Source organism: Podarcis erhardii, assembly GCF_964252035.2.
Source record: "Podarcis erhardii genome assembly, chromosome: 3".
NCBI classification, from domain to species: Eukaryota; Metazoa; Chordata; class Lepidosauria; order Squamata; family Lacertidae; genus Podarcis; species Podarcis erhardii.
The window spans coordinates 62575600-62599340 of record NC_138507.1 but is presented as its reverse complement, the minus strand read 5'-3'; the positions used below and the strand labels follow the sequence as shown (position 1 = coordinate 62599340).

The window sequence follows — 23741 nt, the reverse complement described above, 5'->3', positions numbered from 1 at the left end:
GATCTAAGAAACGCCAGTCGATATTTTATTACCATTATACAAAATGCATAGAAGACATAAGAGTGCTTGCCTTCTAAAGCAAGTAAGCTTGTCTTCTAAAGCCCCACTGGGTTGAATTATCATTGGGAATAGTGTGGGATATGGCCCTGGAGAATTCAGATGAAGGGACAGTTAGCCTGTATTGTTGACAGGTATCTCTCTTATGTGAATGGAGAAGCAATTTAGAATCCAAACAAAAGTTCTCAAAGGAAACTAGCTTGGTACAGTGGTACCTCGTGTTACTTGCCGTCCCCCTTACGAATGCTGCAGGTTACGTGCTCCGCTAACCTGGAAGTAGATGCACTCCGGCGGCATGGCAGCAGCAGGAGGCGCCATTAGAGAAAGCGCGCCTCATGTTATGAGCGGTTTCAGGTTACGAATGGACCTCTGGAACGGATTAAGTATGTAACATGAGGTACCACTGTACTAGAGAGTTGCTACACACACACACACACACACACACACACACACACACACACACACCAACTGGCATGGCATGGAGCAGACAGTCAGGGAGAAACTCTCCAGTGCTTTGTCCTCTGTACTGAAGCCTAGACAACAAGTGAACTTTTGAAGCATAATCCATGTTAGTAAAATTAAAAATATAAAGCTGACCAGTGTAGTATGTTTTCCTCAGTGGAAGAATTCTCATGAAGAGGTATAAAAAGTATACATTCCTGAGAAACAAGGCGGCAAGTTGGAAAGTCAGAGAAATGGTGGATCTCTGCTTAAATGCAAGGCTGTGGCTATGGCAGAAACAAGACCTTTTTGGGGTGTTAATGCTGTGAACCCTCCCATCACAGGCTCAGGTTATATATGTGTGTGAATAAACCATATATCATAAAGACACCAAAGTCTCCACTGTGCCTCATTTCCAAAAGGAAACACAAAACCTGGGTAAGCCTGGAACCTCTGGAATTTCGCACCGCTCAGAGATGGCAGTGGTGTACAAAAGCATCAGTCTCCTTTTTTTAAAAAAAAACCCCTGTAGTTTTTAGTTTCTGTTAAAAAAAAAATTGGTGGCTTGTAAGGATAGAATTGTAATGTTTGCAACGTTACGAGCCGTGTTCCTATAGGTGACTTTTTTTCCTTTAAAGTTTCCACCCTATTGGTCAACAACATTCAAACCACATGTTCCTTGATGCCTTCTTAATTATAGAAAGTAAAAAGGTTAATATTGTGTCTTCACAAGTAGCATTTTGTACTGAGTTTCATTTTAAACATGCTGAGTTAAGCATTTTGATGTTAAATATGCATTGTGTGTCCTGCATAATATGAAGCAGAAGACAGTTCCAACATATAAAAGAAAGGTGTTTTAAAAATTGTGCCATACTGTTATCTGCTTGATGTTTTATACAGAGGGTGAAAATTACACAATCATCTGATGTCCATTCTTTGAGAATGGACATGAAAGTTAACTTCCTTTCTCTCTCTAAAAAAAACATCCAAAACTCTTTCCTTTTAGCCAAGTGTTCCTTATAAAGAAAGGGAGAAGTTATTTGTGGTTAAAAGGACAGTTTGCTGTAGAAGATTTCTGCATTATGAAGCCGCAACCACATCCACACCCAGTCTTGAAGAACATATGTGGAACATGATACACTAACTCAGCGGAGTCTTAGATGTGGTACTTTCTCTTGAGATTGTTGTTTGGAGAGGAGCCATGTTTGAGTACAAAACCCCTCAAGAGAAATCCAATTAAATTTAATCACTAGGCTGGCTGAAGGAGTTGGGGCTCAACAGTCGCTGAACTCGGGGTCACTGGCAGGGAAAGCTTAAAAATTGGACTGGAACTCTTCATTTATGCTGTGAACATGTGCACCTCCAAATGCACCTCTGATGAGATAACAGGAATGGGATAGGGTCATTCCTTTTCCTGTTGATTCTTAGTGGCAAATGCTTCTTCTTCCTGGCTGCCCCTCTCCCCCCTCCCTCTCCCTCTCCCCCACCCCAATTTCTAGTTTAGGAGCTTGGCAGGAGTGGAGAATGTTTTAAAATGGACCTTGGGGAAGATCAGCTGGCAGGACTGATTTTAGGGGGAGGTGATCCAAGTTATGAGGTTTTTAAAAAACTATTTTTAGCCACTCTATGTAAGGATAGAAGCTGGTAAGTTTTATTTATTTTTACAATGTACGGTATTTTTGTTTGTTTGTTTACACCTCATAATATAATAAAAAGCGGTTAATGTTAAAAGAATAAAAAGGTGATAATGATGTTCAGTAACATTCCCTAAAAACTAGATAAAAACAGAATGATATATATCACAGATAAAACTGAGTGATGTACAGACCAGAGAATTAAAAAAGAAGCGTCTCAGAATCCAGGAAAGCTCTGTTTTCTGTAGCACAAAGTATCTGAGCCTTTCATCTGTATGGGCAAGTCAGTTGTTTCACACTGCCATCTTGTGGCCATACCTTTCAATTTAATGCCAGATACTCTCTCTATGCTAGAAAAGTGGCAGCCTCTGACTTTTTATATATATTAGGAATATTTTATGAGCAGTTGAACATGATTCAGAAGCATATACAGGGTGATTCTATCACTGTTTTCTGTCGGTCTTTCTATTTTCATTGGAAGCCTTCCAGAGAGAGGGGGAGAGATGCATGTGAGGTGTTTATGTGAGATGGGGAAGTCTGTATGAAAGTGTCATCTGTGAGAGAGAAGAAAAGACGCACTTGGGCAGGGAGCTAAGGGGTGTGTGTCTCTCTGTGTGGTGTTTGAGGGGAAAATATGTACGTGAGTGTCTGTGCAAGAGAGAGGGGGGAAGTTGCCACTTCATATATTTTTCCTGGTGCTGAAAATTTTCCCCTGTTGTTTATAGACAGCACAGCATGTCTCTGTGTGTAAATCAATATTTTGTGATTTCCACAATCAGGACCAGCAGAACATAAGTGACTTCTCATGGCAAGCATGAGATGGTCTAGAGAAGTGGCAACGACTGTATGTTCTCTAGTTTTCTGTTATCCTGCACCACCATGGCAGCCATGTTGTGTTGCGTTGTCTTCCCGTCCCCCACCCCGCCCGCCTCCATGGTAGCCATTCTGTGCCTGGTGCTCACATGACTAATTCAAAGTTCAGAATGGTCTGAAAAGATTGGCAACTCCTGGTTTGGAGTATTTCTTTCCTGGTTCGTATTTAGAAGCTGCTTTCAAATGTCTCCAGTGACATAAGTGAAAGTATCCATAGACACCCACAAAGAAGTAAAATATCTTCATGCAGCCGGGGGGGGGGGGGGGTTACAAATGTGTCCACTGCAAAATGAAGAAATAAATATCTGACATGAATATCCTTTCTGCTCCCCCTCTTCAATGGTGACTCAACATTCTAAGTCAAGGTAGAATGGTAGTATATGTGGGGGTGGTTGGGAGGAATGGAACGGAATGGAGAGGCTAGGGCCCTGAACAGAAGCAACCCACACTGCAACTTTTTGTTGCAGACCTGCCATTTATGACTTGTACTGCATTGCAAACCTGATTTTTGAATTAGCAGTTCCACGTTAGGATTCATTTAGATAATTGACTGAAAACACATTGAAAGACAAAATGGTGTGTGTGTCAGCTTGTATGAAGGAGAGCTGGGGACACATCATCCACCCGCCCCAAGGGAAGGGCTAGAAGTTGTGCTGAAGCTACACCAGCATGTTGTAGCGGGAAAGGGGTGTGTGCATGGGTGAGCAGCCCTGTGAGCTGCTGGACGGGGAGAAGGAAGACGCAGGAGGAGATGGTGGCAACTTCCTCCTCCTCCTCCTCCTGCTGCTGCTGCTGCTGCTGCTGCTGTGAGGCAACCCAGAAGGCAGCAGAATACGGCCCCAGCCTTAGCAGAGCCCCGCATCCAGCCTGGGTGGCAGCCCCCCCCCCCCAAGTTCAAGAGACTGAGCTTGAAGACCTCACCAGAGCAGCGATTCCAGAGGCCAGACAGGGGTGCAAAGGTGGGGAGGAGACCTGAAGACCTCCAGGGGTGAAGAACCAAAGAAGCTCTCAAGGAGGGGAGATGACCCCCTCTCCGCCTACCCCAGGAGCCCAGAGAGAGAGAGAGAGGTACCAGAGGAAGGCAGCCCCTTCATGTCCTCCCTGCCGAGTGCTTTGCCTCACAAATGCCTGCGTGTTCCTGTCGCTCTCTCTTCCCTCCAAAGGCGGTGGCCATATGGCGGGCGGGGCCAGAGCGGTGGGTTAAGCAAACACGCTGGGAGGCAGAGGACTGGGCCAAAAAGAAAAGCCAATGGTGGCTGAAGCAGGACAGAAAGCCTCGCTGGCACACACACAGACACACAAAACAAGAAAACCGGGGGGGGGGGGGTTACTTGCTATATGTGCAGGAAATTCCGTACATGTCTTAAAATTCTAAAATCCCCCCAGTTGCCATTTTAGATGTCTAATTTCCATACATGTCTGGAATTTTCCGGACATAAGGCAAGCCTAGGTTTACTCAACCATTTTCCCATTTGCTCACAGATGGTTTGGGGGTGGGTTGTACTGCTACATCATCAGTTGTACTGTTTGGATAGCTGCGCTTCTAAGCAGTTTTGTGTCTGAATGTTTTTCTCATGAAGCAGTGTCTGATCAGTCATGAGTTAGACTTGTTTTGGACAACTATTCTCAACTTACAGATACTGTGTAAAAAGCTGTGCCTAGAAACCGGACAAATTATTTTAGTATTATTTAATGTGGCTGGGCTATGTCCCTTAATTGGCTAAGAATGAATTCTGATATCTGAAGAGAAAAGGCTGAGGAAGTGGATTATTTATGAGAACGTATGATCACTATTTTTTAAAGCAGACTGCCTTAGGGAGCAACCGTTTTGAGTCTTTTAATTGTTCAGCAGTTGCTGTGCTGAGTCATCAAGGATGAAATTATAAGGATTGCAGGGATAAAATTAGCATGAGAGCACTTCCAAAACACAGATAAATCAGTGTCTGTTTTGCTCACTGAACAGAAACTTTTAAAACCTTGAGCTAAAATGTGTGGGAAAATATACTTTGTTCATAAAGAAATATTAGAGCTGCCAAGTAAAATACTTGTGACTTTTTTTTACATAAATACAAGCGACAGCATGTATGACAGGAGTGGGGAAAATGTGGCTCTCTAGATGTTGTTGGTCCAGTATTCAGTGTGTCTCCATTCTTCCCAGCCTCACTGAAAGAGGCAGTCATTAAACAGCTTCTTAAAAAAAACATCCCTGGACCCGGCCAATATGGCCAACTATCACCAAGTCTCAAATCTTCCATTTTGGGGCAAGGTGATTGAGCGGGTGGTTGCTGAACAACTCCAGGCACGCCTGGAGGATGCGGACCATTTGGATCCCTTCCAGTCAGGATTCGGGCCTCATCATGGGACTGAAACTGCCTTGGTCATGCTAGTCGATGATCTCTGGCAGGCTAGGGACAAAGGTGAGAGCTGTTTCCTAGTTCTGCTGGATCTCTCAGTGGCTTTTGACACCATCGACCATAACATCCTTCTAGACCGCCTAGAGGGGCTGGGAGCTGGGGGCACTATTATACAGTGGGTCCACTCATTCCTCCTGGGACGTGTCCAGAAAGTGGTGTTGAGGGATGAGTGTTCAGACTCCTGGGCTCTCACTTGTGGGGTGCCTCAGGTTTCCGTCTTTTCCCCCATGCTTTTTAACATCTACATGAAGCCACTGGGAGAGATCATCAGGGGGTTTGGGCTGGGTGTTCATCAGTATGCAGATGATACCCAGCTCCACCTCTCTTTTTAATTAGAACCAGTGAAGGCGGTGAAGGTCCTGTGTGAGTGTCTGGAGGTGGTTGGAGGATGGATGGTGGATAACAGGTTGAGGTTGAATCCTGACAAGACAGAAGTACTGCTTTTGGGGGACAGGGGAGGGGTGGGTGTGGGGGACACCCTGGTCCTAAATAGGGCAACTGTGTCCCTGAAGGACCAGGTGTGCAGCCTGGGAGTCATTTTGGACTCACAGCTATCCATGGAGGCACAGGTCAATTCTGTGTCCAGGGCAGCTGTCTACCAGCTCCAACTGGTACACAGGCCGAGATCCTACCTGCCCACAGACTGTCTTGCCAGAGGGGTGCATGCTCTAGTTAGCTTCCGCTTGGACTACTGCAATGCGCTCTACGTGGGGCTATCCAAGTCTCCTGTGGGAAGGGGTGTGTGTCCTGGGGAAGCTGTGATGGTGGCTATTTCTGGAGGGGCTGCAGCAGAGGCAGCTACTCTTTTACATGTTTTTAATAGTTTCTACGTGTGTTAAATACGTTTCTCTTTCATTTTTATTTATATTGCTTTACCACTTCACTTTTACCACTTTGCTGTCCTGGGTTCCTTTTGGTAAGAAGGTTGGGGTAGAATGTTAGTAAATAAATAGTTCTTTGGTTACAGGAGGAATGGGGCCCTTTTGTCCCTGGCTCTGATCTCCACCTGGCCTAGCTGATGGTCTAGAGTGGCCTTGCAAAGTCTGGAGGCATTTTCTCCCCTACTTCCATGGGTGGAGTCAGGGACTGACTGGGGAGGGACCTAGTGATTTGTGTTCAGATCATTGGACCTCTCGCCCACCCTCCAAACTTAGACTTGCAGTTGTCCCACAGCCATCTCAGAAACCACTGTGGCCAGCTATGGGGAGAAGCCTGAAGGGGTTGGTTAGAGTCTTGGTCGTCTCTCATTCATGTAGCTCTCTGGATTGCTGCCTGAATGATGCTGACTAATATGGACACTGCTGCTGCACAGCTGCTCAGTGGGTGTAGGAAAGCGGTTGGAAGATGGCCAGTGTCCTTCAGTTCCTGGCTTCACATGCCTCTTGTGGCCTGGAAAAGTGCTTGTCCTCCTTCTTCTAGTGCTCCAGAACACCACTTCTACAGCAAGGACTGGGTGTTTATTGCTGGTGTTTTCAAGTATAGAGAAGTTAGGATGAAGGGGTCCACTGTTTTCAGGCTCCTGGCTTTTATTCTCCTGGCCTGTTGGACTTCTGGGAAGACAGTTGGAACTGGAGTGTGAGCATTTCATCATCTAATCTTCCCTTTGTTGTCTTCCCTTTTACTTTCTTTATTGTGATTCTCATGTTAGATACCTCTCACCTTGAGGCAGGAAGTCAGCTGGCCTGGATGTCTTAGTGGGAGTTGCGCTTCAGAAAGATTCTGGGGACTGTTTTCTGGTCCCAGAACACAGTTCCTTCCCCATCTAGCTGATCTTGTTCACTTGTAAAGAACAGAAATTCTCTGTTAAGTATGGAATTTTGTTTCTGCCTATTATTCCATTTTCTTATATACAGTTTTACAGCCCTGTGTTATATTGTGAAATGGTCAGTTAGAATTCCTAGGGCATAATCTAGTTAAAGTTAAATACTCTTTGGTCTCACTGATTTCAACAGATTTAACATGTGCTTAGCTCTCTCACTGAAATAAATAGGATGTAAAATGCATGACTGGCTGGATTGCACCCTAAAGACTGTTGTGATTCCCTCCTCTTGGGACTGTTTGTCAGTACAAATAATCCAATGTGGGATAAATCCAGTATTTTTCAATTTCAATTTGTGTAAATTATATTTGAGAAATAATGAGATAAAACTGACATCTTTCTGGCAAAATAAATTTCATTTAAATTTGAACAGTTTATCTCTTTTCTCTACATCTACCTTAAGTTTTTATTGTAAGAGAAAGTGTTATGAAATAAAATACGGACTGCCAGGTACATACTCTGAATTGTAATTTTTGCTTCATGAACAGGGACCACCATGTAACAGCTGACATTATCACAATAAATTGAGTTAATCTCCTCTTCCTCAAATAAATATTATGGCAAAATGACATGGTGCTTTAAAATAAACATCACATCATATCATTGCTTTTTGTGTTGCAGAAATGGGAGTATTCTCAGTTGTTGATTCTAATTTTCATGTTCAGTTCTGTTCATTTTATCAAGCTGTGGCATGGAGCCAATATTAGTATTTGGAATATTTGAAGTTTTGATTTCTACCAGAAATTAGGAATTGTGCCTCTGAAATTTGATTGCCACTTAATTTTCTACTTTCTTTAGATTCTTATCCCATAAATTGAAGTCACCTAGAGATTATTATGCTACAATCCTGTTTACCTGTTAACTCTATTATTTGAAGGAACATTTAGTGGTGGTGTTGTTTAGTCATTTAGTTGTGTCCGACTCTTCGTGACCACCAATGCACGCCAGCACATTTAGTGTAGTTTTGTTGATTGCATTGCTATATTTATTTGCAGGTTTCAGTCAAATAACTTTATATGCCATGTGCTTTACTTCTAGGGGTGTAGATTTTCTTTTTTAGTGGGGTGTATGTGTTGCCTTCTAAGGGGACAATATAAATACAGCCTATTAAATTATTTACTGAAGACAGTTGGCCAATCCATTGTTCAAGGAGCCAAAGGTCATTTTGGTGTGCCTAGCTGATTCATAGGTAATCTGATACAGTACTTGGCTGTTTGTTTCCCAGGCAGACGATGAACTTTATCCTTCCATTATGAGTCACACAACTGTAACTTTACAGGGGAGAAGGAATTACTTCTGAAAGGTGCGGAAGAATACATATGCATGCTGAAGTAATGATGTCTCTCATGAGACAACAATTGCACCATAACCGGTGGCACTTCTTTGCCAGAAATGCATTTTTTTTGTCTTTTGCTGTTTTTTGTCAAGTTAGATTACTTTGTTTTGAATTAAAAACACAGGGCCTGTAGTCCTGGAACTAGTCTTGCACAAGAGGATTATTCTTGGTTTATGTGAATGGAGGGTGGGGTGGGGTTATTGGTTCTGTTCTGTTCTTGTTTTTATTATGTATTTTGTGTTTTTTATCTTCTCTTTTTATGTTGTGAAGCACCCTGAGATCTGTGGATGAAAGGTGGTATACAAATTTAAATATTAATAATAATGGAGCCAATTAGTTTTGGTTTCTCATGCTTACAGAGTTAATTAGTATCATGTATTGCGGTTTATGATGTGTCTTCAAGGAGTTCCTTTTTGAGCTATAGTGCTTTTGTTGACAAAACCCCTAAATATAAATCTATTAGCTCTGTGGGATCACATTCTGAGAAAGTGGTCAAATGTATTGGATCTTGCAATCCTTGGATCTTTCATAGGGGGATGGGGGTACATTGGAATTTTGTGTTGTTTTCTCACTCTTTTTATGCAGACTTCCTCCAACACTTTCAGGAAAACTGAATGCAATGTGCTATATAGAATTCAGTAGTTAATTTGCTTTCTTATCAAACATTAAATCTAATTTAACAATGGCAATCCTATCTGTGTGCTTCTGTAATGAAAAGTGAAGGTGTTTAAAACATAGCATAAGTGAAATTTGTAATAGGAAAGTATAGGAGAAAAGTCATGTACTGTATGTAACTGTATATTTAAAACTTCCTGTTTGTTAGTAGCTCTCATTCTCACCACCAGTAAAACTAGCAGTGTTTTGCAGACTTACAACATCTCTCCTATGTGTAATGTATGCCCATTGTAAAATAAAACATCATGTGCCACTTAAATTTGAGCTTTTTATTGCTCCTTGTATAAGTTGGCTGAGGTGCCCTTGAGTTATCTTCCCTGCTCAGAAGTTTGCACTGCTGTTAGCTGTCTGCCACAGAAAGGAGGAGTTTGCTGCTTCTACAGCTGTGCCTTTGGGGGGGGGGGAGAGAGAGGGAGAGAGCCGCGAGAGCCTATCATATTTCACCCTAATCCTAAGCGATTGCTTTAGCCAGGCAGTCTCTTTTATTGTTAAAGAGAATCCTTCTGAAGATTGTTCCCCAGGCTTTTCATTTAAGGGCAAACAGGATGGACGGACTTAAGAATCAGAATGGCAGTGCCATTTCCTTGCAGAAAAGAGAAAGCTGTTCCAATTTGTATCCTGGTCTGGCAACTTGTTAGCAGCATGTACATCTCCCTGATCCAAGAAGCTGGTTTTTTTTGTTTAAAGAAAATGTGATAGAAGAGAAGGTTGGATTACAGGCATATCGGTGGAGAATGTTACTGAGCAGAGGAGATGGACTTTGGTTGAAACCTGGAAAAAACGGAAAGCTGTGTCCCTCGGTGTTGTGCTTCTACACAATCCTCATCTGAAGGTTGTTTTCAGGGTGCCGTGGTGTTTTTCTTTCTTCCGCTGTGTTTTGTTTGGCAGCTCACAAAGTACTGTAGGCAGAAGCAGCCTCCGGGAATTGTACAGGCACAATCGCTTGGTTCTGTGTGCCATGCAGATTTAAACAGTGCATGTGTTTTCTTTAAGTTTAAAGAAACATGGATATTTTATATTAGATAAAAAGAAAAAGGAGAAGGCTACGAGGGTGGTTTTGAAAGTTGCATACTCCAGTGGATTTATTTATTTTTTCGGGGGGAGAAATGAAAAAAGAAAGTGCCTCAAAGTCATTCCGGTTTAAACATAATCCAGGATCCCTCTCGCGTGCTGTGAGCTGGATAAACTTCTCTACCTTGTCTAAGCAGACAAAACGGCTGTTTCGCAGCGATGGTGAACTCACATCTATATGTGGGCAGCAGGTAGAAGAGGATGAGAGCTGGACCTACAGACCCCAGCACAGAAACGGTGATTTTTGTGTGTGTTTTCAAATATGCAGTTAATCATTTAATTGTATTATTGCTTATAATCTTTCACTTAATTAAATCCCTTCCCCCTCCTTCCATTTTCCCCACATGCTGCCTTTCATTTGACCTTTTGGTCTCTGTGGCAAGTGTTTCCTCATAGTGTATCCTTCTGCTTTGTAGTATGCTACTCAAAGCCCTCATTCCCACCAATCGGAAACAGTGTTCTCATATCAAGGCTTCTTAACATGGCAGCTGTATTGTGATAACTGTCCAGCCCGTAGCAAGGAGTTGCATAGAGATTTACAACTGTATAAATGGGTTAAAACAAAGCAGAACTATGGTTTTACCAAAGTAATTTATTTTCCATACATTTTTGGAGTGCATGGGGTGGTGGTAGGGCTGGATGGATATGTGTAGAACAGAGATGAACAGAAAGCTTGTGCACGTAAGGGTGGGTGTCATAAAGCAAAAGGCAAAAAGGATTTCCCCCCTTCTCCACCTGTTGTAGGGGCATGAAATGTGCTGCAAGGCGGGAAGAAGGGAATGGGCATGTATATGTTGATAATGGTGATGACATAGCAGTAGTAGCTGCTGATCTGCCCATATTTTGCTGTGCAGATATATCATATATTCTGTGCACTTCTGCAGACAGTGAAATAGACTTTTCACACAGCATAACCCTGCACACTTATCACCAGAAGCACCCACTCGTGTTGTATCATACTGTTGTGGTGCACTCAGCTTGTGGGGACTTTATCACCTGATCCTCCTCCTAGTCCCTTCTCAAACCCTGGCTATATACTTCTATCTTACTAATCATATGTATTTTGGAAGTATGCCCCATATTTAATCAGAACCTGGCAGTACAGATGTATGAGGTTCATTGCATGTTGAAGTAATCATTATCCATTTTGGCAGATTTTGAAAGAACATATAATCCAGTGCATTACCAACTAGTCCATCAGATGGTGATGGATTGTCTTCCTGATCGTCCTGTTGGATGCAGCTTGTTGACACTCCCATTGGAAATAGTAGATAGACTCCATAAAAAACCAGTGAGCAAATACCACACCAATGCTCAAAAGTATGTTTTAAAAGAGCGCATTGTGGGTAGTAGTAAGGTACTAGTTTTCGTAAAGAACAACCCTGCTGGATCAGACCAAAAGTCTGATCCTGATCTTGGTGTAGAAAGTGAAAATGGGAGAACATGTTGTTTTGATGCTGCATGTGTTCGTGAAGGGGGCCTCAGGGCAGCAAGACCCTTATCTGGATACTGAATTTGGCTTTGGTAGTGGTTTTTTTTGCTCTGAAGCTTGTTGTTGTACTTTTATGGATGGCTAATAGAAGTGCCAGGGATGCGGGTGGTGCTGTGGTCTAAACCACAGAGCCTAGGGCTTGCAGATCAGAAGGTCAGCGATTTGAATCCCCGCGATGGGGTGAGCTCCTGTGGCTCAGTCCCAGCTTCTGCCAACCTAGCAGTTTGAAAGCACGTCAAAGTGCAAGTAGATAAATAGGTACTGCTCTGGTGGGAAGGTAAACAGTGTTTCCGTGCGCTGCTCTGGTTCGCCAGAAGTGGCTTAGTCATGCTGGCCACATGACCCGGAAGCTGTACGCCGGCTCCCTCGGCCGATAAAGTGAGTTGAGCGCCACAACCCCAGAGTCGGCCACAACTGGACCTAATGGTCAGGGGTCCCTTTACCTAATAGAAGTGCCAGCAAACTGCACTATTCAATTTCTGAGATGATTATCCCCTTCTGTGTCCCTATTAGGTATTCTTATGGTCTGTTTTTATTCTGTTTTGTTCCTCTCTTGTTCAACAGATTTGAGTAGGGGTGGGAGAGAGTAAGTTTGCAGTGACAGCTGATCAAGTCAGACCTGAAATTTCAGGCTCTGTGACCCTTGGATGTCACTCTTATGAGTAAAGGATACTGTGAGGTTTTTTTTTTAGTTGGGACGCACCCTTTAATTATGAGTGCTCTCTTCCTAAATACATTCACCGTTAGTCCAGCCAAACCTCAATAATCATACACTGAAACTGAATTAGAACACAACAAGCTAATGATGCCTACATTCTTGTCCCTTTATGTGAAGCTAACTACTCAATTAGGTGTGATTATCTACTGAGCTGCCCTGTGCTATGTTTACATTTGGAAGCTGAAAAGCCTTTTAAAGTTTTGGCAGTATGGAGAGGTGTTTGGTTAAACCTCTCAAAACTATGGGGCTCCCAGGGGGAAACTTTCAAGGAGTAAAGTGGCCTGGCAATGTGTATTCTGTGCAGATTAGTCTGCTATAAGTGACTTGCACTGTACCAGGAGCAATGTGAAATTCATTGCTACTCCTTGTGAAACCTTTAGATCTTTACTCAAATCTGGTTAAAAACTGTTGATTATTTTCAACAAAAGACATTAGCAGCTGGCCAATGTAAATAAGGCTGCATTAAGAAAGGAGTTCTTGCTTAAGCATCTTGAGAGTATTTTCATGGCCCATGTTTGGACCAATCACAAGTACCTCTATATAGGAACATTACATGAAACAATGTTTCATGGACACGTTTGCAACAGGATCCTAGACTTGTGTCCTGTGCACTGATTCATCAGCAGAAAACTGCAATAGATGACTAATCTTTCTCATCTGCTTTCTCATATGATTCCTTTAAAAGGTCTGTTTGTGAGCTCAGAGCATTATGTTACACAAGGACCCTAAGGCAAGTCTACCACACTATGGGAAACTCCCAGTGTAACTTCGTTGTAGTCCTGGCTGTAGGAAATTCCCAAGTGAAGCGGAAAAACCTTAGGACTAGAGTTGGTTGGGTAAAGAACAGCAACTCCAGATGAGAATGGCAAGTCTGAGTAAAGCGTGCAAAGGTGATGGGAGGTTATTTCTCTTGTGAAAAATAGCCATAAAAACACCCAACCCATGTGATATAGTGGATTTGGTGCATGGAAACTTGAAAATTCAAATCCCCACTTGGCTAGAAAACCGCAGAACCACAAAGCTAATAAGTGGACTGCTTTTCAAGTCTAATTCACTTCAATGTGTTGTTCTGAAAAGTTCTGAAAATAAAATGGAAATATAAGGAAATGCACACATGCTCTTGAAAGAAAGGTACATCTACAAATGTAATTAATCAATCTCTTCCAGTGTTCCCCCCTTTGAAGAGTTCATATATTCTGAACAAGTTCCCCATTCATGGGACTGACTGCTAAGCTGCAAGCTAGTCTTAAAAAATAAATAAAAACTTTGGCATAAATGAAGGATCAACAAACACTTGTCCCTCTTTTTAAAGCACCCCAACACTGATTGTGCACTGATGCTTGGCATGACAATAATAATAATAATAAAAAATAGGTACATGCCACCACTTTTAATTTGTACTGCATTTTTTCAGATTGTATGAATAAATTATACATTTGCTGGAAAAAAATGTTGCATTAGTTTTAGTGCTGATTGAGAGTGAGCAAATCAGTGCAGCTGCCCTCTGCTTTAAAAGTTTCCTATATACAGTATAGAGAAAGCATGGTAGGCAAGCCAGTGTTCGCTTTAATTTTCTCTTGACAATTTTACTGATTTTGGACAGAAAACTGGGGCTTGAATTTAAGTTCAAAAACACAAAAATGGGAAGAGGGGAGAGAAGGAGACAATTTATTCAAGATTTGCCGGAGTACTATGAGGATAAACCCAGATAATAGCTTATTTGCTTGAACACTGCTGCTTCAATACTTCAAAAATTGTATATGGATCTTCTGTAGGCAGTTTACTTTTTTGTTTTTAATTTTAAAGGGATGGCAAAACAAATGTTCTCATGTGTAATATGTTACACATCGGTATGTTATGTATTGTCCTAGTAAGATTTATGTTCTCTCTTGTTCATTACAATTCCTGTAGCCTTTCTTGCAAGGCCTAGTTTTTCTTTTAATGAGCATTCACACAGTCAGACAGTGGGGCGGGGGGAAGTGGGGGGGGGTGAACATAGTGCATTGATTTTGATTGCAGCATTATTCTACACTCGACTTATATAAAATAAAGAAGTCCATTGTACAGAGCACAGTAAGGGATGGGAGGAGAGAATCATTTTTTCCCTGTAAATGGACAGCAACTATAAAAGCTTGAATCACTTGTAATAATAGAGACTGCAGTGCATGGCGGATTTTTTTTTTTTAAATAGGGTTGGTTTTTTTTAGTGTGAAGCAGGGGAAGGATAATTAAAAAAGTGGATATGGGTGGGACCAAGTGAGTTTGTGCACTTGATTTTGCTTGTAATATATCTGAATTATAAGATCTATAACTGAATATTACCATGGACATGTAAAAGTCTATGGCCTATAGATGTCATACATGACAATCTCTTACATTCATTTTGTCTCGTGCAGATAATATAACTGTACCAGGAAGCCATGGAGAATTGCGGTTTCCATAAAATCTGAGATGTCTGCCTGTGACATCTACATACAGTACTCCTTCCTGAAGAGAATTGTTTCTTGAGAATTTAGTAAAATTTGACATGGTTTCAAGTGCTGCAGAACTGTGAAAAAATGGAAACAGGCAAATTTTTGCAGAGCAAAAATAAATGCACCATAATGACTTTGCTTCCCTTAATCAAATGTATGTGTAATGAAATCAATCCAACTTGTGTTCTGTGTTAAGCACTGGTTTGGGACTACTGGTTTGGTTTGTTGGCTGCCACCTGCTTTATTTAATACAGGCAACAACCATTTTGCATGGGGGTTGTGTTCCTGAGCCCTGCATGCATCAGCAGAGCGTGTAAAAGCCTGCTCCTCCCAGTTCCACACCCTCCCTGCTCTGTCCTACCCCCATTACGCTCCCTTTCACTGCTGTCTAGAATATTGCTTGTGCTGTAAGACTTCCAGGTACTACAGTGGTACCTTGGGTTCCATACGCTTCAGGTTACATACGCTTCAGGTTACAGACTCCGTTAACCCAGAAATAGTACCTCAGGTTTAGAACTTAGCTTCAGGATGAGAGCAGAAATCGTGCTCCGGCGGCGTGGTGGCAGTAGGCGGCCCCATTAGCTAAAGTGGTGCTTCAGGTTAAGAACAGTTTCAGGTTAAGAACGGACCTCCGGAACGAATTAAGTACTTAACCCGAGGTACCACTGTATATGACTTCATTTAATTGTAATTGCTTAAGAAGGTCTTTATGCAGGAATAAGGAGTCATTGGTTCAAACTGATGAAAAACAGCTTTTATATTCCCAATTATATATCCCCCTTTATATTATATCTCCAGATGTAAAAGTTTCCTGATACATCTAAACTGGGAATATGTGAGTTAAGCTCTTACTACATCCCTGGCATGGAAACTGAATCAACCCATGATTTGCAATCCTGACTTGAAGTAGGAGCTTAAGTCAGTTTTCAACTTCAGATGAAATAGAAACTGGGTTAAAAGTAAGAGAAGGGTAAAGGAAAAGAGGAGAGGTGGTTTTATTCATAGTAGACCCATTGAAATTAATGGACTTAGTCATGCTCATTAATTTCAGTGGGTCTGCTTTCACTAAAACGTCGTTGAATACGCCCCCCCCCCCAGTGCTTGTTTGTGGTCAGGTAAAGTATGGTGTAGTGAACCAAAATCATTGCATCTGAACCACACCTCTAAGTAAGACCAGTAGTTAATGATTCAGCAGTTCTGTTTGCTATTCTCAGTGTGCCATCCGTGTCTGGTGAGGGTGATGAGCAGCCGGACTGCTAACTTTGAAGTAAGTCAGTTGAATACACCCCAAGGTTGGGAGGAGAGCTAGGGAGTTTTTGATGGCAGCATGGTGGGGTTCAGGTTGTTTGGTGGAAAACCCTGAAGAAGCTTGGCCACATTGGCAACCTTCTACACTAACCTTTCATTGTCTGAATAGGGAAGATGAGCAGAGGATGGGGACAAGGAAGGTTGGTCACTGCTGCCTGAAAGCACTTGGGATGCCTTCAGTAAGCATCATCTCAAGCCAGCACACTTACCAGCACACCTACTTCTCTGCCAGTTTTCTCCTGGGTAAAAGCCGTGGGGGCAGGAGTTGGTGGTCAAAGAAGAAGGTAGTCAGGCATTTGACAAGTGCTTGTTCAGCAAGGCCAGCCGAAACTTTTAGATCTGTACATATCGATAATAAGCTACATAAGTGGATTATAACAACTATTGGAACTCAATTCATATGTGGTTTCTGTCATTAAGTTGTAAATTTAGGGAAGTACATAATGTTGATAACAGCAGGGATGGGGAACCCCCAGCAGTTATTGGACTCCAGTCCAATCAGCCACAGCCAGCATTCCCAGTGGTCATGGATAATGGGAACTGTAGTTCAGCAACATTTGGAGGGCCACATGCTCCCTCCCCCTGTTTGCAAAACTGTGTAGGGAATAGTTTTGTCTGTCCCTCCTTCCCTTATGTGCCCACACCCATCTGATGCAAATTTCAAAACTCAAATCATTTTTAATGCTAGCAATTGCTTAAAATTCCAGAGTAATAAGTACTTGTGGTTTGGTATGCAATGCCATAATCACATGGCTAGTTTGGATAATTATGTTGTATTGACAATAAATGTTAACTTAGACATGCTAAAACTATGGGTTAGGCTTGCGGTGGTTTCAAAGAGTATATTTCAGCCTTGATTTGGACTGTTATCAGCATGTTAAATTTGGAATATGCTTGGAAAAAATATCCTCTCAACTAAATTAGCAGTATTAGTGCTTTCCCCTCATATTTTTAGAAACTGGCATGTCAATACTGTTCTCTCTGTGATTTATTCATACAACTGCTGGAATTGGGCACTGGCATTCCAAGAGTTCAGAATTCTAGGAATTGTTTTTTTTTGTTTTTTTAAAGCTACTTTTAGGTTGTATCTTAGCTGGTCATAGTGATTTGTTTTTGTTTGATTCCTTTGAACTTTAAGATTTCTTTCAAAAATGTCACTTAGCAGAATGCTTGAGTATAAAAATTCGTATATAGAAATATTCTGCATATAGATCTGATTTAACTTGTTCTTAGCTTAAATTGCAGTCATGTTGATCTTAATAAATTTGGATGTTAGGTAGAGCTGCTGTTCTGTGTGTGTGTGTGTGTGCGCGCCCGCACGCACACACACACACACATAGCTGTCTGCATTTTTGGACTCTCCTTGGGAGTGTAGATAGCTAGCTGGGCAGTCATAATGAGCTCCTTTACTTCAAAAAAAATGTACTGCTATACCACTGAGCATTGGTATGGTTGTTTAATGACTGGATGGCCCAGAGAGACCAATATGAATATTATTAAGCACTAGATATTTAAGAAGAGCATGATAGGCAAGTAATTTTTAAGTGCCTCCATGTTGTATGATTAACTTTGTAATAGCAGTAGATTTCTTGGCTTTTCAAATGTGTGTTTGTGTGGTTCACCATTAGACATGTGATAGATGGAGCACGTCTATTTGCCATACGTTAAAGGATCATGCTTTTAAATTGGCAGGCCTGATTTAATGATTACCAACTTAAATCATGTTCCCCTGCTGGAAGACAACACGGTCAGGCACAGTAATATACTTTGCCTGATTAGCTGCACCTGCTGACCCATCCCCAGGGCAAAAGAAAGGCCTTTTCCTGCTGGTATAAATCTCAAATGATGATCGCTGTCTCCATTTCTTCCTTCCCTTGCAGTTTTTGTCTGCTTGCCCTACTCTTTTGGTTTGGCATGTGTCTAAATATAAATGAGGTACCGGTATATGAATGGCTGTGGTTTTTTGTTGTAGTTATGCATTTAGCAGATTTGGTAGATTACTGTCATACTTTTTCTTACACTGTAGTTAAGTGCAGTTAAGTCATGGGAACTACTCATCCATAGTGCCGCCATCTTTCCAGCTTTTCTCTCATCCATCACACCACCGTGTCCAGGCTCTCCCTATTCAGATGTTATGGAGAAATAGAACTCGGTTTCATCAGCATACTGATGGCAACTTGTCCCCAAACACCAAACAACCACTTCTGTGGCTTCATATAGATATTAAATAGCATTGCAGATAAGGTGGTGCTCTGCAGTACCCGGTAACACAGCTGCCAGGGAGCTAAAATGCAGTCTCCCAACGTAACACTTTGGACATGGTCCTGAAGGTAAAATTGGAACATCTCAGAGCTAGCCTAGTATGATACCATAGTTAATGGTATGAAAATCTGACAAGCAAAATAAGAAACAAGAACAAGGTTGCATTCCCCCTTCCTTGCTCTCTACAGGGGTCATCTCTCATGGTGACCAATCAAACCCAATCCCACGGCCAGGCCTAAATCCAGATTGAAATGGATCTAAATAGTCTGCATCATCCAAGAATGCTTGTAGCTGCCCAACCACAACCCCTCTCCACCACCTTCCCCCAAAATCGAGTGTTTGTGACTGCAATACTTGTTCCAGTCTAAGGGGTCTATGGCCAGTTTCAAGGCAGCAGGGACCCTTACGCAAGGAAGCATTAACCATGCTCTGGACCCAACCATTTAGTAAGCCAGGAGAGACTGAGGTCAGAGGGCATGTGATCATATGTATTACCGCCAGCACCTTATCTACATCATTTCTCAATTTCACTTCAGCCACATAAATTAGCCTAGCACATTGGTTGTCACTTAGTGGATTGGAACCCATTACCAGGTCACAACCTGACCTACTACAAGGCAAGTGTATGGTAAAAAAAAAAGTAGGAAATGAATCCTCCAATGCATGTTTGTGTTAAAGGTAGGCCACAGGGCTGAAACATTAAAGGCTACCGCTACCATGTTCAAAACAGGAAGTCATACAAATCAACATTTTAAAAAGATTGACAACAGTAGTACTATGACAACTTTAGTTTCACTTCTATAATGTAACAAAATTACAAAGTCCAAAATACAGCATTTCCCTACAAACAGAACATGGGCAAGGAGAAACTATAATTATTCTCTTGTGCCTTCAAACTTGGTTCAAAATTTCACCATATCTACACAAATAGGGAATGCCTTGGGCTGAAATGTACAAACCTGTTTGGAACTGTGAGCTTGCACTTACCTTTCTTGACTTATCACAAACTCTCTGAGGCATTACCCTTTGTACGCCTGATGGGTTTGTTTGACCTGTTCTTATTTAAAAAGTGGTGGGTAGTGGCAGACCTAGAGGCTACTTGTGGAAAAAGGGGGTAAGTTAAAGTTGGATAGGAATAGAGAAGTCCTAATGATAGGTCATTCGATAGAGCATGAGACTCTTAATCTCAGAACTGTGGGACCTATTTGGGTGAAAGATTCCTGTATTGCATGGGTTGGACTAGATTATCCTCGTGGTCCTTTTCAACTCTACAGTTCTATGATTTTACTACCACATCCCAAAATAAAGACACATCTATGCATATTACTACTTTATTTATTACCGTCCCTTTACCCTAAGGTCCCAGGTCTCATCCTCAGCATACAATTAAAACACATTTGAGGCAGATGGCTTTCCTCAAAGAATCCTAGGTAGTGAAGTTTACCTATCACAGGAGTACAGGTCCCAACACCCTTAACAAACTACGGTTCCTAGGATTCTTTTGGGGGGAAGTCATGTGCTTTAAATGTAAGGTGTAGATGTGACCACAGTCTTTTGGACTGAAATCTACTGTATCTTTCTACCATATCTTTGTTCAGAACTATATAATAATATGAAAACATTCAGATTTCACTTTCAGAAAGCTGTAGACAAAGAGCATGTTATTGTTGTGATGTAGCCATAATTGTGGTATGGCCACCCAGAATACTAAACCATGTTTCCTTGCCATTTGCACCTAGTGGAACTTCCCAGATACAGTGCACATAACTCACAAAGAACACCCAAGCAACTCAGGAAAGCCTGGGCTTATCAGCTGCCAACATGTTCTGTTCAATGGGACATCCAGTCAGGAGCCGGGATGGCTTCTGTAATTCTAGGATGTCCCAGTCAAATCAGGACTGTTGATGGGTATGCCATAATAGTAGGTAGTGGATGAATTTCTTCAGGGCATGGAGATAAGACATCATGAACTCTTCAACTACTGCAAATTAGGCTGGTCACAAAAGCAACCCCACTGTTCACACTAGTGTAAAAGAGCTGGCCTCTTTTTTGAAGAAGGGCTTCTTCATTCATTGCTAAAATGCTTTTAAATACGTATACTAGTCCTATAGACTTCATGTGTGCATACCTGTATTATAGAAAACAACAACACCAAAATCCACAGTTAGTTACCTAACTGTGACCAAACAAAAGCTGTTGATGGTGATAGATAATTGCAGGTCATGTTGAGAATGTTACCAAGGCAATTTTTATCCAAATTGTTCATCCTTGCAAAAAATCTTATTGGCTTTTAGGCCCCTGTTTTGTTCAGTTTTTATTATGTTACATTTTATCCTCTAAACATTCACTGTCATTTCACTTATGGATGGCTACTTAAAGATTTGTACTGGTCTTCAACCCAGCTTATTGTCTCCTAGGAACATCATTAATGTGTTGTTTATTTTTCTCTTCCAGGTAATTAATGAACACATTTTTAAAAGACTGGACTTAGCCAACTCCAATGGCTCTGATCCAAATGCTTATTCCAACACTGTGTGTTGGTGCATGTGCAAACTGTAATGTTTTGGACACCTTCCCAGAGAAGTAGCATAGCAAATAATCTGCACTTTTCCTTTCTGTTTTAACAGCATTAAACTCACAAGAAAGTATTATTATTTTAGTATCCCTTCACATATCACAGCAAATAGTCCCCATTACAGCACTAACCCATGATCACATCTCTGAAACCCATATATTTTCCTGTGCCCTTTCTGCTGTCACAGTCCCAAGGCCCACATGACTGTAACTACTTTCACACACCCTCTTCTGACACCACTGGTTTCAGTCAACCTCTGAGTAGCTGAGAGGGACAGGGGAACTGCATTCATGACCATAGAGTCTGCTCCAGAGTCTTTTGTGAGAAACAGATGCTTCTGCAGATGGAGCTTAGAAAGAAGGGTTGTCGCGAGAGGATTTTCCTGGTATGTCCTCAGATGTGTACCTTTGAATGTTGTGTTGAAATCTTCCTTCTTTCTTTGGTTCACCAAGGTTCTGGAGTGGCCTTGTGAGATGGTGTACTTGTTTTTCTCAGTGAATATCTCAATTTGGAAAAAACGCCTTTTGATTTCCCCTAATAAAACAATTTGTGCTTTTACATGCATGTGCACTTTCTAGTTGCATAGAAGGCCATTTTGTGGAAGTTTTCACAGGGCTGCCAACTCCTGAAGTTTTGTTTGTGAGGAAAGCATGATTCCCACAAGATTTGGATAGCTTTAAAACAGGATTACACTAACTCATGGAGGATAAGGCTATGTTTTCACGTTCACTGTTGGAGGCAATATGCCTCTATATACCAGTTGTTGGGACTCGCAAGTGGAGAAGAGTGCTGTTGCTGGCTTTGGAAAGGCGCGTGGCCTTGGAAAATTCCATTCTCAAAATACCTGATAATGTAATTGTTTGATTCCTTATGTTAAACACTTTGAAGGTGTTGGTCTTTTCATCCTCAAGCGGTATGAAAAGTTATCATTACGATTTTTTTTCCATTGTGGTTCTAAACTTTAGTTATAACAACATGGATATTCTGAGGTATATGGTAGTATCATAGAAACTGCTCATATATACACTGTATCACTCATTAGTATTATGTTGTATAGTGCTTCTTTTGGGGCAGAGATGGGAGACAATGAATGAGACTGGGAATGGGCTTCAGTAGGTAAAAATGGGGAGGGAGGCAGGTAGGCAGTAGGCAGAGGAAAAATTAAGTATCCTTTCCCACATGAAATCATACCCATTGCCTCATGTTGCACAACTTTTCATAGAAACATAGAATTATAGAGTTGAAAGTGATACCGAGGTTTATCTAGTCCACGTATAGGCAAACTCGGCCCTCCAGATGTTTTGGGACTACAATTCCCACCATCCCTGACCACTGGTCCTGTTAGCTAGGGATGATGGGAGTTGTAGTCCCAAAACATCTGGAGGGCTGAGTTTGCCTATGTCTGATCTAGTCCAACCCCTGCAGTGCAGGAATCTCAACTTGAACTCATCAAGTGGTTGGCCATCCAACCTCTGCTTAAAAATCTCCAATGAAGGAGAGTCCGCCACATACTGTAGGCATCCATTTCACTATTGAACAGTTCTTACTGCCAGAAAGTTCTTCCTGATTTTTAGTCAGAATCTCCTTCTTGTAACTTGAAGCCATTGGTTCGGGTCCAAGCCTCCAGAGCAGGTGAAAGCCAGTTTGCTTCATCTTCCATGTGGCCCTTGATCATCTTGGTTGCCCTCCTCTGCACACATTCCAGCCTGTCAATATCATTCTTAAATTGTGCTGCCCAGAACTTGACACAGGACACAAGGTGTGGTCTGACCAAGGCAGAATAGAGCGGGACAGTTATTTCTCTTAACAGGGACACTATACTTTTGCTGAATAGCTTTCACTTTTTTTGCTGCTGCATCACACTGTTGACTCTTGTTAAGCTTGTGGTCTATTAAGACCCTAGTTCCTTTTTGCATGTCCTGGCAATCCACTGGCAATATTTGTGCGGCTGATTCTTCCTGACTGTGTGCAGAATCTTACATTTGTCCCTATTGAAATGCATTTTGTTAGGTTTGGCCTAGTTTTCTAATCTGTTAAGGTCATCTTGAATCCCAATTCTATCTTCATCATTGGCTACCCCCCCCCCCCAAGTTTGGTATCATTTGCATGCCCTCAATTCCTTCATCCAAATCCTTTAAGGTAAAGGTAAAGGGACCCCTGACCATTGGGTCCAGTCGTGGCCGACTCTGGGGTTGCGGCGCTCATGTCGCTTTATTGGCCGAGGGAGCCGGCGTACAGCTTCCGGGTCATGTGGCCAGCAGGACTAAGCCGCTTCTGGTGAACCAGAGCAGCGCACGGAAACGCCGTTTACCTTCCTGCTGGAGCGGTACCTATTGATCTACTTGCACTTTGAGGTGCTTTCGAACTGCTAGGTCGGCAGGAGCAGGGACCTAGCAACGGGAGCTCACCCCATCACGGGGATTCAAACCGCCAACCTTCTCATTGGCAAGCCCTAGGCTCTGTGGTTTAGACCACAGCGCCACCCCAAATCCTTTATAAAGGTGTTGAACAACAACAGTCCCACTTGACTGCTGCACCCCACTTGCCACTTTCCCCAGGATGACAAGGAACCACTAGTGAGCATGAAAAGAA

General features: G+C 42.1%; 1 protein-coding gene across 6 annotated transcripts in view; it reads left to right on the top strand.

The window, feature by feature from the left end:
- Positions 1 to 23741, top strand: part of NHSL1 (NHS like 1) — a 148160-nt gene that overhangs the window by 37700 nt on the left and 86719 nt on the right. Inside the window, exon 1 of one of the 6 annotated variants that reach the window (XM_081855239.1) lies at positions 9688 to 10557. The exons of 4 other annotated variants lie outside the window; for them this stretch is intronic. In XM_081855239.1, the coding sequence (XP_081711365.1) occupies positions 10356 to 10557 (202 nt within the window). In that variant the 5' untranslated portion in view covers positions 9688 to 10355. Of the gene's footprint in view, positions 1 to 9687; positions 10558 to 23741 lie in introns of those variants that run through there. One more of the 6 variants, XM_081855241.1, reaches the window with a different exon arrangement.